At 45.0% G+C, this 14,540-nt stretch overlaps 1 protein-coding gene across 2 annotated transcripts in view; it reads right to left on the reverse strand.

The window, feature by feature from the left end:
• The window catches only part of LOC121040128 (RNA helicase Mov10l1-like), a 29,486-nt gene extending 15,887 nt beyond the window's left edge, over positions 1-13,599 (reverse strand). The window contains exons 1-3 of one of the 2 annotated variants that reach the window (XM_040490500.1): positions 13,379-13,599; positions 11,716-11,900; positions 524-686 (exon numbers count right to left, since the gene is read on the reverse strand). In XM_040490500.1, coding sequence (XP_040346434.1) covers positions 524-686; positions 11,716-11,900; positions 13,379-13,478 — 448 coding nt within the window. In that variant the 5' untranslated portion in view covers positions 13,479-13,599. Of the gene's footprint in view, positions 1-523; positions 687-11,715; positions 11,901-12,140; positions 12,487-13,378 lie in introns of those variants that run through there. The other variant, XM_040490501.1, reaches the window with a different exon arrangement.
• Between the last annotated feature and the right edge of the window lie 941 nt (positions 13,600-14,540).

Raw genomic sequence — 14,540 nt, forward strand, 5'->3', positions numbered from 1 at the left:
AACAAGTGACACAAAACAAATCACAGCAGTCTATACCACCTACACCACTTGGAGCCAGTGCCTGGTGAAGCCGTTCTAGTCTAAAACCCTCGCAACAAAGCATGCTCAAATTTGACCCTTTCAATATGTATAGCCATCTCAAATCTCAGTCATAAAATTAAAAAACCCCCCACAAAACCTCTCTGTCTCTCTCTGTCCCAAAAATAAATAAACGTTGAAAAAAAAAAAATTAAAAAAAAAAAAAAGGGGGCGCCTGGGTGGCGCAGTCGGTTAAGCGTCCGACTTCAGCCAGGTCACGATCTCGCGGTCCGTGAGTTCGAGCCCCGCGTCGGGCTCTGGGCTGATGGCTCGGAGCCTGGAGCCTGTTTCCGATTCTGTGTCTCCCTCTCTCTCTGCCCCTCCCCCGTTCATGCTCTGTCTCTCTCTGTCCCAAAAATAAATAAACGTTGAAAAAAAAAATTTTTTTTAAAACCCCCCCCACAAAACCTAACCTTAAATTTAAGTAGAAACCCATCTGACATACCTTCACAAACACTCTCCAGAGAGAAGTACGTGGTCTGACTGATGTAGCCAGCACCTTCCATCAGCGACGTCACACAGCCAATCAGCACTCGGGGGCTGGAGTCTGACAGCCCTCTGCTGCGGTTTTTGCTGTCATCTTCCCATTTATCAGAGACAGCTTCCACCTGTAAGACAAACGAACCACTATTCAAACCGTAAGAGGACCACAAGAAAAGCAACTGCAGGCCAGTATCTCTTAGGACACAAGTGTTAAAAATGCTCCATCAAATACCAGCAAACCCAATATGGCAGTGCTTTAAAAGGGTTACACACCACACTCAAGGCGGGTTTATTCAGAATGCAAAGACAGTTCAACATACCAGTCAATAGAATACACCTCACACTGGGTAGGCATTTGACAAAACAACATCCTCTCACGAGAGAACACTCAAACCAGGAACGTAAGGAGACTTCCTCAACATGATAAAGCCCATGTATGAAAAACCCACAACTAGCATCACACTCAATGACGGTAAGACTAAAAGCTTTTTCCCTAGGATAAGGAACTAGGCAAGGATTTTGCTACCTCTGTTTAAAAAAAGTGTTGAACGATATTTAGTCTTCCAATCCATGAGCACGGAATGTTTTTCCATTTCTTTGTATCTTCTTCAATTTCCTTCATAAGCTTTCTATAGTTTTCAGCATACAGATCTTTTACATCTTTGGTTAGGTTTATTCCTAGGTATTTTATGATTCTTGGTGCAATTGTGAATGGGATCAGTTTCTTTATTTCTTTCTGTCGCTTCATTATTGGTGTATACAAATGCAACCCAAAACAATCTACACATTCAATGCAATCCCAATCAAAATTGCACCAGCATTCTTCTCAAAGCTAGAACAAACAATCCCAAAATTTGTATGGAACCACAAAAGACCCCGAACAGCCAAAGTAATTTTGAAGAAGAAAACCAAAGCAGGAGGCATCACAATCCAAGACTTTAGCCTCTACTACAAAGCTGTAATCATCAAGACAGCATGGTATTGGCACAAAAACAGACACATAGATCAATGGAATAGAATAGGGACCCCAGAACTGGACCCACAAATGTATGGCCAACTAATCTTTGACAAAGCAGGAAAGAATATCCAATGGAAAAAAGACAGTCTCTTTGGCAAATGGTGGGAGAACTGCACAGCAGCATGCAAAAGGATGAAACTAGACCACTTTCTGACATCATACACAAAAATAAACTCCAAATGGATGAAAGACCTGAATGTGAGACAGGAAACCATCAAAACCCCAGAGGAGAAAGCAGGAAAAAACCTCTTTGACCTCAGTGCAGCAATTTCTTACTCAACACCTCTCCAAAGGCAAGGGAATTAAAAGCAAAAATGAACTATTGGGACCTCATCAAGATAAAAAGCTTCTGCACTGCAAGGGAAACAGTCAAAAAAACTAAAAGGCAACTGACGGAATGAGAAAAGATTATTTGCAGATGGCATATCAGATAAAGGGCTACAAAAATCAGTTGTATCTGTATGCATTTGCAATGATCCTTCCAAAAAAGGAAATTAAGAAAACAATTCCATGGGGCATCTGGGTGGCTCAGTCAGTTAAGTGTCCAACTTTGGCTCAGGTCATGATATCATGGTTTTGAGTTCGAGCCCCGTGTCAGGCTCTGCACTGGCAGCACAGAGCCTGCTTGGGATTCTCTCTTTCCCCCCCACTCTCTTCACCCCTCCCACATGCACGTGTGCTCTCTCTCTCTCAAAATAAACTTAAAAAAGAAAAAACAATTCCATTTACAATACCATCAAAAAGAGTAAAACACTTAGAAATAAAGTTGACCAGGGGCACCTGAGTGGCTCAGCTGGTTAAGCGTCTGACTTCGGTTCAGGTCATGATCTCAATTTGTGCGTTCGAGCCCCACGTCGGGCCCTTATGCTGACAGCTCAGAGCCTGGAGCCTGCTTCAGATTCTGTGTCTCCCTCTCTCTCTGCCCTTCCCCCCTCACACTCTGTCTCTCTGTCTCTGTCTCTCTCAAAAATAAATAAACATTAAAAAAAAAGCAAATGCAATTAAAAAAAGGATAAATTGGATTTCACCAAAATTTAAAACCTCTGTGTACTGAAGGACACTATCAAGAAATACTGGAAAACTAACCCACAGAATATGAAAAATATTTTGTAAATCACGTATCTGTTAAGAGATTAACATCCAGAATGTGTAAATTCTTTTTTTTTTTAATTTTTTTTTTTTTTTTTTTGTATTTGAAAGAGAGAGAGCACGTGTGCGTGAGCAGAGGAGGGGCAGAGAGAGAGGGAGACACAGAATCTGAAACAGGCTTCAGGCTCTGAGCTGTCAGCACAGACCCTGATGCGGGGCTTGAACTCACGAATCGTGAGATCAGGACCTGAACCGAAGTCGGCCGCTTAACTGACTGAGCCACCCAGGAACCCCTGTAAAGAACTTCTCTAACTGAACAAGAAAATAAACAAGACAAGGGGCGCCTGGGTGGCGCAGTCGGTTAAGCGTCCGACTTCAGCCAGGTCACGATCTCGTGGTCCGTGAGTTCGAGCCCCGCGTCAGGCTCTGGGCTGATGGCTCGGAGCCTGGAGCCTGTTTCCGATTCTGTGTCTCCCTCTCTCTCTGCCCCTCCCCCGTTCATGCTCTCTCTCTGTCCCCCCAAAAAAAAACCAAAAAAACAAAACAAAACAAAAAAAAAAAGTTGAAAAAAAAGAAAATAAACAAGACAATTAAAATATAGTTAAAGGACTTAAATAAACATTTCTCGAAAGATGACAGATAAATGGCCAATAAGCATATGAAAAGATGTTCAACATCAATGATTATTAGGGAAAGGTAAGTCAAAACCACAACAAGATACCACTTCGTATCCACTAGGATGGCTACTGTCAAAAGAACATAAAGTAACTGCAATTCCTGTGCATTACTGGGGGGAATATAAAATGGTGTCTCTGCTACGGAAAGTTTACGGTTTCCTCAAAAAGCTAAACACAACATTACCATATGACTCTGCAATTCCACTCCAAGGTATATACCCAAAAGAGAATAAGGACTCTAAGACACCTGTTCACAGCAGCACTATTCACAATAACCAAAAGGTAGAAACATCCCAAGTGTTCATCAACAGGTAGGTGTACAGGGGCGCCTGGGTGGCTCAGTCGGTTGAGCGTCCGACTTCGGCTCAGGTCATGATCTCACGGTTCATGAGTTCGAGCCCTGCGTCAGGCTCTGTGCCGACGGCTCGGAGCCTGGAGCCTGCTTCAGATTCTGTGTCTCCCTCTCTCTGCCCCTCCCCTGCTCATGCTCTGTCTCTCTCAAAAATAAATATCATAAAATTAAAATACAACAGATAAGTGTACAAAGTGTAGTCTATACACACAATGGAATATTATCCAACCATCAAAAGTAATGAAATTCTGATACATGTTACATGGATAAACCTTGAAAATACTCTGCAAAGTTTGATAATGCAAACACAAACGGGCAACAATCACATGCTTCCACTGAGATACTAGAAGTGTCAAATTCAGAGACAGGAAGTAGAATAGCAAATTCTTGTTTTAGGGATGATGAAAAAGTTGTGAAAATAGTGGTAACGGGTGCACAACATGAATGTTCTTAATGTCACTGGACTGTACACCTACAGATGATTAAAATGGTAAATGTATGTATATTTTACCACAATAAAACCTACATAAAAATATGCAAAGAAATTGCACATCCTTGGGGCGCCTGGGTGGCGCAGTCGGTTAAGCGTCCGACTTCAGCCAGGTCACGATCTCGCGCTCCGTGAGTTCGAGCCCCGCGTCAGGCTCTGGGCTGATGGCTCAGAGCCTGGAGCCTGTTTCTGATTCTGTGTCTCCGTCTCTCTCTGCCCCTCCCCCGTTCATGCTCTGTCTCTCTCTGTCCCAAAAATAAATAAACGTTGAAAAAAACGTTGAAAAAAAAATAAAAAAAAGAAATTGCACATCCTTCATGAAATCAGTCAATACTACCTAACATTGGTAAATCAAGCAAAGGTGTAAACATATTGTTCAAGTGAATCAGGAATCTACTGATGAGCTAAGAACAGAAACCAAGAAAAGACATTTCCCCAGAGAAGACATCCAGATGGCCAACAGACACTTGAAAAGATTCTCAACATCACTCATCGTCAGGGAAATACAAATCAAAACCATGAGATACCACCTCACACCTATCAGAACGGCTAAAATCAACAACACAAGAAACAAAAGGTGTTGGCGAGGCTGTGGAGAAACGGGAACCCTTCTTGCATTGTTGGTCGGAATGGAAACTGGTGCAGCCACCGTAGAAGACGGTGTGAAGGTTCCTCGAAAAGTTAAAAACAGAATTACCCTATGATCCAGGAATCACACTACTGGGTATTTACCCCCAAAACACAAATACCCTAATTTAAAGGGATACACGTATCCCCCAGCTTTATAGCAGCATTAGCTACAAGAGCCAAAACATGGAAGGAGCTCAAGTGTCCACCGACCGATGAACGCGTAAAGAAGATGTAGTAAATACATACAGCGAAAATTTACTCAGCCATAAAAAAAAATGAAATCTTGTCATTCGCAACAACATGGGTAAAGATAAGGCATAACGGTAAATAAAAGAAGTCACCTAGGAAAAGACATACAATAGGATTTCACTCATATGCAGAATTTAAAACACAAAACAAATGAGCTAAGGGGGAAAAAAGGAGAGACAAACCAAAATATAAGACTCATAACTATACCAAAAAAACCGATGGTTACCAGATGGGAGGTGGGTGGGTGGGGGATAGGTGAAATAGGTGATGGGAATTAAAGTTTAAAAAATTAAATAAAAATGAAAATGACACTTAAATCCTAGTAGTGTCTCTGCTAAAGGTACAGCAAGCCAAGGATGGGGGAGTGGGAGAAATGAAGACTGGAGAGGCTGATGAAGTGAGATCATGCTTGAAAAAGAAGCTATGCAGAAAATTCTGCCCAGAGAAAAAGTTCCTGTTTTAAAAGCTTATGGCAGATTGTGGTAACAGTTGCAAAACTCTCCGAATATATTAAAACCCCGAATTGTACACTTTAAATGGGTGAACTGTACAATATTAATTACATCTCAATAAAACTCTTACCAAAAAGAAAACTCTAATTTCCCCATATAGAAACTTTAATTTAAAAAAGCTGAACCAGGGGCGCCTGGGTGGCGCAGTCGGTTGAGCGTCCGACTTCAGCCAGGTCACGATCTCGCGCTCCGTGAGTTCGAGCCCCGCGTCGGGCTCTGGGCTGATGGCTCAGAGCCTGGAGCCTGTTTCCGATTCTGTGTCTCCCTCTCTCTCTGCCCCTCGCCCGTTCATGCTCTGTCTCTCTCTGTCCCAAAAATAAATAAACGTTGAAAAAAAAAAATTTAAAAAAGCTGAACCCAACAAAAAAGGGATAAAGAACATAAAAAATACCTCATGGGAAAAATGTAAAAAATTAATCTGCTTTAAGGTTTAAATTCAAGTTAAATTTACGAGGTCACTTTTCACTTATTATTAGAGTGGCAAAGGTTTCAGAGACTGATAATATACACATCCTTGACAACTCTGAATAACAAGCAGTCTCTTTCTGCTCCTGTGAGTATAAGTTAATTTGTGTATTACTGGACGATAATCTGATAACCACTGAAATGTTGGGTGTGTATATACTTTGACTTAACAATTCCACTTCTAAACATTATAGCACAAAAATACCATTTTTAAATGGAAAAAAAAATGAACAAAAGAATCCACTAATTATATTTGCTAACTGGATAACAAAGGGTCTACTCTTTCCACCATCTTGGAGCCTGTGGAGGTCTGCTGGGAACAGGACTCTGAAAGTGACAAATACGTCTGGAAAGCTGTGGTCCAAAGTCATTTTTGCTGGCTGCAGCGGGGTCTCTGGAACCAGAGAGAGCACACAGCTCTTCTTAAAAGTGAAGGTGTTTATGCTCCAGATGAAATTGATTTCTATTTAGGCAAGAGATATGCTTACATGTACAAGGCAAAGAACAATACAGTGACTCCTGGTGGCAAATCAAACAAAACCAGATAGAGTAATCTGGTGAAAAGTTATGCTCATGCTCATGGAATCAGCGGCATGGTTCTTGCCAAATTCTGAAGCAACCTTCCTGCTAAAGCCACTGGGCACAGAATCCATGGGATGCTGTACCCCTTGAGGACTTAAAATAACTGGAAAGTAAATAAATACAGGTGTAGATTTGTTCTCTTGTATTTAGAAAAAAGGGTCCAATGATTCTTTTTTTTAAAAAAATTTATTTTTAAGTAATCTCTACACCCAATGTAGGACATTTTCAAACCCACAACTCTGAGATCAAGAGTTGCACTCTCAGGGACTTCAACACCCCACTTACCGCAATGTGTAGATCATCTAAACAGAAAATCAACAATGAAACAATGGCTTTAAATGATACACTGACCAGATGGACTTAACAGATATATTTAGAACATTTCATCCTAAAGCAGAATACACATTCTTCTCCAGTGCACATGGAACGTTCTCCAAAATAGATCACATACTGGGACACAAATCAGCCCTCAACAAGTACAAAAAGATCAAAATCATACCATGCATATTTTCAGACCACAATGCTATGAAACTCAAAATCAACGACAAGAAAAAATGTAGAAAGATAAATACTTGGAGGCTAAAGACCATCCTACTAAAGAATGAATGGGCTAACCAAAAAGTTAAAGAGGAAATTAAAAAGTACATAGAAACCAATGAAAACGATAACACCACAGCCCCAAACCTCCAGGATGCGGCAAAGGTGGTCATATGAGGGAAGTATATAGCAATCCAGGCCTTCCTAAGGAAGGAAGGAAGGAAGGTCAGATACACAACCTAACCTTAAGTCTTAAAGAGCTGGAAAAAGGGGTGCCTGGGTAGCTCAGCCGGTTAAGCATCCGACTTTGGCTCAGGTCATGATCTCACAGTTAGTGAGTTCGAGCCCCACATCAGGCTCTGTGCTGACAGCTTAGAGCCTGGAGCCTACTTCGGACTCTGTGTCTCCCTCTCTCTCTGCTACTCCTCTGCTCACGCTGTCTCTCTCTCTCTCTCCTCCAAAAATAAATAAAAAATAAAAAACACATTAGAAAAAAAAAAAAAGAGCTGGAAAAAGAACAGCAAATAAAACCCCAAACCAGCAGAAGACAGGAAATAATAAAGGTCAGAGCAGAAATCAATGCTATCTAAACCAAAAAAAAAACCCCAAAACAACAACAAAACAAAACAAAACAAAACCAGTAGAACAGATCAATGAAACCAGAAGCTAGTTCTTTGAAAGAATCAACAAAATTGATAAACCACTAGCCAGTTTGATCAGAAAGGAAAAGGACCCAAATAAAATCAAGAACGAAAGAGGAGAGATCACATCAACACGGCAGAAATACAAACAAAGTAAGAGAACATTACGAAGAATTTTATGCCAACAAAATAGGCAATCTGGAAGAAATGGACAAATTCCTAGAAACATATAAACCACTGAAACAGGAAGAAATAGAAAACTTGAACAGACCCACAACCAGTAAAGAAATTGAATTAGTAATAAAAAATGTCCCAAAAACAAGGGTCCAGGGCCGGATGCCTTTCCAGGGGAATTCTACCAAACATTTAAAGAAGAGTTAACACCTATTCTCTTGAAGCTGTTGCAAAAAACAGAAATGGAAGGAAAACTTTCAAACTCTTTCTATGAAGCCAACATTACCTTGATTCCCTAAAAGGACACCTAAAAAAGGAGAACCATAGACCAATTTCCCTGATGAACATGGATGCAAAAATCCTCAACAAAATACTAGCCAACTGGATCAAATAATACATTAAAAAAATTATTCACCGGGATCAAGTGGGATTTATACCTGGGATGCAGGGCTGGTTCATCACATCAATAAAAGAAAGGACAAGAACCACGTGATACTCTCAATAGGTGCAGAGAAAGCATTCGACAAAATACAGCATCCTTTCTTGATAAAAACCCTCAAGAAAGTAAGAACAGAAGGATCATGCCTCAAGATCATAAAAGCCATATATGAAAGACCCACCGCTAATATCCTCAATGGAGAAAAACTGAGAGCTTTCCCCCTGAGGTCAGGAACAAGACAGGGATGTCCACTCTCGCCACCGTTATTCAACATGGTATTGGAAGCCTTAGCCTCAGCAATCAGACAACACAAAGAAATAAAAGGCATCCAAATTGGCCAGGAGGGGGTCAGACTTTCACTCTTCACAGATGACATAATACTCTATATGGAAAACCCAAAAAATTCCACCAATAAACTGCTAGAGGTAATCAACGAATTCAGCAAAGTCACAAAATATAAAATCAATGCACAAAAATCAGTTGCATTCCTATACACCAATAATGAAGCAACAGAAAGACAAATCAAGGAACTGATCCCATTTACAATTGTACTAAAACCCATAAAATACCTAAGAATAAATCCAACCAAAGAAGTGAAAAATCTACACACTGAAAACTATAGAAAACTTATGAAAGAAATTGAAAAAGACACAAAAAAATGGAAAAATATTCCAAGCTCCTGGATAGGAAGAACAAATATAGTTAAAATGTCAATACTACCCAAAACAATCTACATATCAAAATAACACATTCCTCACAGAACTAGAACAAACAATCCTAAATTTGTATGGAACCACAAAAGACCCCAATTAGCCAAAGCAATCTTGAAAAAGAAAACCAAAGCAGGAGGCATCACAATCCCAGACTTTAGCCTCTACTACAAAGCTGTAATCATCAAGACAGTATGGTACTGGCACAAAAACAGATACTCAGATCAATGGAACAGAATAGAGAACCCAGAAATGGACCCAGAAACGTGTGACCACCTAATCTTTGACAAAGCAGGAAAGAATATCCAATGAAATAAAGACAGTCTCTTCAGCAAATAGTGCTGGGAAAACAGGACAGTGACAGGCAGAAAAATGAACCTGGACCACTTTCTTACACCAGACACAAAAATAAACTCAAAATGGATGAAAGACCTCAATGTAAGACAGAAAGCCATCAAAATCCTCAAGGAGAAAGCGGGCAAAAACCTCTTCGACGTTCACCGCAGCAACTTCTTACTCAACACGTCTCCAGAGGCAAGGGAAACCAAAGCAAAAATGAACTATTGGGACCTCATCAAAATAAAAGCTTCTGCACAGAGAAGGAAACAATCAGCAAAACTAAAAGGCAACCACTGGAATGGGAAAAGATATGTGCAAATGACATATCAGATAAAGGGTTAGTATCCAAAATCTATAAAGAACTCATCAAACCCAACACCCAAAAAACAAATCCAGTGATGAAATGGGAAAAAGACACTTCTCCAAAGACATCCAGATGGCCAACTGACTCACGAAAAAAATGCTCAACGTCACTCATCATCAGGGACACACAAATCAAAACCACAATGAGATACCACCTCACACCTCAGAATGGCTAACATTAACAACTCAGGCAACAACAGATGTCCGGGAGGATGCGGAAAAAGAGATCTCTTTTGCGCTGCTGGTGGGAATGCAAACTGGTGCAGCCACTCTGGAAAACAGCATGGAGGTTCTCAAAAAATTAAAAATAGAACTAGCCTATGACCCAGCAATTACACTACTAGGTATTTACCAAAGGGATACAGGTATGCTGTTTTGAAGGGGCAGATGCACCCCCATGTTCATAGCCGCACGATCGACAACAGCCAAAGTATGGAAAGAGCTCAAATGTCCATTGATGGATGAATGGTTAAAGATGTGGTATATATATACAATGGAATATTGGCAATAAAAAAGAATGAAATCTTGCCATTTGTAACTACAAGGATGGAACCAGAGGATATTATGCTAAGCGAAATTAGTCAAAGGAAGACAAATGTCATGTGACTTCACTCATATGAAGACTTTAAGATACAAAACAGATGAACATAAGGGAAGGGAAGCAAAATATAAAAACAAAACATAAGAGGGGCGCCTGGGTGGCGCAGTCAGTTAAGCGTCCGACTTCAGCCAGGTCACGATCTCGCGGTCTGTGAGTTCGAGCCCCGCGTCGGGCTCTGGGCTGACGGCTCAGAGCCTGGAGCCTGTTTCCGATTCTGTGTCTCCCTCTCTCTCTGCCCCTCCCCCGTTCATGCTCTGTTTCTCTCTGTCCCAAAAATAAATAAACGTTGAAAAAAAAAATTAAAAAAAAAACAAAACAAAACATAAGAGACTCAAATACAGAGAACAAACAGAGGTTGCTGGAGGGGTTGTGGGGGGGTGGGCTAAACAGGTAAGGGGCTTAAGGAATCTACTCCTGAAATCACGTGCTAACTTGAATGTACATTATAAAAAATATGTAAATTATAGAAAGTAACAACAACAACAAAAAGAGTTGCACTCTCCACTGACCGAGCCAGCCAGGCACCCTAATGATTAACATTTTTAACAAATTTTTAAAAGACTATAAGAAATACTCATGTTGGGGCCCCTGGGTAGCTCAGTCAGTTGGGTGTCCGACTCTTGATAACTGGCTCAGGTCACGATCTCACGATTTGTGGGATTGAGCCCTGAATCTGGCTCTGCACTAATAATGGTGCAGAGCCCACCTGGGATTCATTCTCTCTTTCTTTCTGCCCCTCCCTCACTTGTGCATGCGCGTGCACGCTCTCTCAAAATAAATAAGCATTAAAAAAAGAAATAGAAATGTTAAGTGTTCTTTTCCAGAGCATAAAATTACCAACGAGCTTTACTTCCTAAATTACAAATTTCTGTAGTCTGAATAACATATGATGACCACCGTTAGTTTTTTAAGGCAGAAATCATTATAAAAACAAAAGCAGCCCCAAGAAGGTACATTCCACTCCCTGTCTCTCCCACGTTGTCTGTAAGAGGTTAACTAAACAGAAGGATGGATGGGCACCTGGGTGGCTCAGTTGATTAAGCATCTGACTTTGGCTCAGGTCATGATTGTTCAGGGATTGGAGCCCTGTGTCAGGCTCTGTGTGGAAGCTCAGAGCTGAAGCCTGCTTCGGAATCCGTCTCCCTCTCTCTGCCCCTCCCCCCTTGCGCTCTGTCTCTGTCTCAAAAATAAATAAACATGAAAAATTTTTTTAATTGGAAAAAAAAAAGGATGGAAACATAAAGCCCCATGGTGAAGAGAGGCTTCACAAACAACTCAGGCCTTACCCTAATTGCTTTCAGTCCACTCGACACTTTATCTTCTTGCACAAGTGCAATAACTTCCTGTCCAACATTCAGAAGCACTTTGCTAGTCACAGCCTCACTGGAGAAGTAGATCAAATCATCAATCATGCCATAATCGCCGCAGTACCTTGTCACGACACCCTGGACGGTTTTCAGCTTGGCGTCACCTGAGATGCATAAACAAAGACGTTACAAGGCCCATGAGTAAAGCAAGCCCACCCTATGATTAAGCCCCACCAGAGAAAGGTGGAGGACAGGCGCATCCAGGAAGTTTGGAACCCTCTGCAATTGGGGGGGGGGTGGTCTTCAGAAAGCAGGGTGTTTGAGGTAGACTGCCCAAGTTCCTCTGAGGGGTGTCACAGGCAGCAGACTCAGTGGGGGGAGCTCAGACTCGAGAGCCACACCACCTGGGTTTGAGTCCCAGCTCTCCTGCTGCCACTTTATCTCTGGGCTAGGTCCTTCCCCATTAACCGTGCTGGGCCTCTTCCCAATTGTAAAGTGGAGGCAGTTACAGTCTCCACCCAAGACAGCTGTCTGGGTGGCGGCGGCGAGCGGTCCAGGGCACAGATTTCTGAGCGGCCGGCCCAGGTTATAAAGCACCACTGTCCTACGCTGGCGTCCGGAGAACCATCGCCCTGTGCTGGGATTCCCACCCTCCCGCCTCTCCAATCCCGCCGGCAAGGCGTTAGCAGATTCTGTGTCCCCTCCCCAAACGAGGTGCTCCAGGAGATTCCGGGCTTGGGGTGAAGTCTGGCCCAGAGACAGGGCACGCGCCCGTCCACGCGGCGCGCCTCCCCACGGCAGCCAGCAAGCCCGGCGCGGGAGCTCCGGCCGAGGTTCCCAGCCCGGATTTAACCGGCAGGCCCCGGGCTGATTGAAGGGACTGGCTCCAGGTTATAGACGGCGATGCGGGCGTCAGCAGGTCTGCGTACATACGGCTCGCAGGGCGCTGCCCTCAACTCCTAACGCGCCGGCTGCGGCTTCGGGCCCTTCTCAGGAGGACGTCACGTCTTCGGCCAGAGAAAGCGACTGCACAATCAGCACCCTGAGTCCAGTCAGCTCAAGGTCACCAGGTACCAGAGTCCCAACACAGTCCAGACCGGACCAAGAGAGCCTCAAAGGCCTTCTCGAGAGGAAAGGCAGGACAACATAGGACTGCGAAAGGACAACTGCGACAGCTCAGGGTGAACTGCGAAAGGACAACCTGGGACAGCTCGGGCTGCACTTTTCAGAGCTTTCCAAACACGCAACCGCAAGTGGCGGTGACGACAAAACCGAGAAAGCCCGCCGCGCTTAACACTTCAAAGCGGAAACAAGAAGCACCCGGAGGCGGCGCAAACCCAAAGGAAGACCAACACCCTAAATCATAGTCCACACGAAGCCTTGCTCAGCTACGGTCACACCTTCGCTTTGACCTCAAAGAGCGAACGATAGGCGGCAGCATCTCTCAGAGCGCGCTCACGATGCACAGCGGCTCGCGGCTGGAAACTCCATCAGGGACCCCGGGACCACGACCTCACGACCTCCGGCTCTTGTCCCCCTCCTCCCACTTCCGAACAGCCCTGCATTCTGTTTGGCCTCAGGCTCCGGCAGCTCGAGCAACACACCCCGGGGCACCCAGGCCCCGGGCCCTACCCCCAGGCACCTTCCGCGAGCTCGGGCCCCGGCTGCCCGGCCTCCTCCCCCTCGGCGCCGTCCGCCCTCCTCCAGAAGAACGCCACCAGCTTGGCCGCGAGGCGCAGCATGGCCCTGCCACCTCTGTAGGTGTCCTCACGCGGGCAAGCGGTCCGCGGCCCAGGACCAATGGACTTGTCGCGCCTGCGCCTGCGCTCCCGCCCGCCCCCCACCCCCGCTTTGAGACTTCGGCCAATGGGCTCTCTCCGCCCGCGCCTGCGCAGGCGCCCGCCGTCTCGGCCAATGGGGTTGCTGCGTGCGCCACGACCGTTAGTAGTCGGTGGTTGGCCATTGGCGACCGTTGACACGCGGCTCAGCTAGGCGAGGTGCCAGGTGGGCGAGAGGGCCACGCGCTGTCGCGCGGTGGGCGGGGCCTCTTGCGTGTGCGCGGCCTACGTGTCCGTCCGCCTCCCTTCAGCGCGCACCTCTCTGCCGCGAGGAGGTTCTGTTTCCGACCTTCTGGAGTCCGTCGTGCGCCGCCGCCGGTGGAGTTTTCTCGAATGCTGGTGGCCGCGCCCTTCTCCAGTCTGGGGCTGTTGGTAGGAGCCGGTGTCCCTGACTCTGCCGCGCCGACCGCCCCCTGCGCCTCCGGGCCAGAGGTTCCCCGACTTCATCCGTCTCTTCAGAAAGCATGCGTCTCGGTGTCGGTGCGAACTGTTATTATTTCCTGCCTTTTGTTTTTTTCTCATTTAATTTGTGTTTTTCTAACGTCTTGAGGTGACACGGAGTTCTGGAACTTTCTTTTGCTCAAACCTAGGCATTTCAGGCTGTAAGCGTGTCTCAGCTCGAATTCGGCCGCATCCTCCAGAATGTGACCCGTAGTTTTGTTTGGCTTCTCGCTGCCTTTGTGGGTGTTGCTTCGAGTCCTGGGGCTTCCTTGTCTGCAGGAGCAGTGGTTACCTTCCGGGTGTTGCCGGCCTTCGTGCCGGGGTCGGGGAACCCGGGCACTGGCGGCTCGGGACGGCCCTCGTGGTTCCGCCCGAGCGCGGTGTGAGCGGGGTTCCTCGTCCGGGCGGTGAGGACCCCCCGCCCGGAGCCTGAAGTAAGTCCTGCCGAGTCCTGGCCGTGCACTCGGCGCTGGGGACACCCATGAGCATGAAAGGGTGCCAGGGCCCCCCCGCGGGTGCGCGGGG

The sequence above is a fragment of the Herpailurus yagouaroundi genome, unplaced genomic scaffold, assembly GCF_014898765.1.
Source record: "Herpailurus yagouaroundi ecotype Mexico unplaced genomic scaffold, PumYag 182, whole genome shotgun sequence".
NCBI lineage: Eukaryota > Metazoa > Chordata > Mammalia > Carnivora > Felidae > Herpailurus > Herpailurus yagouaroundi.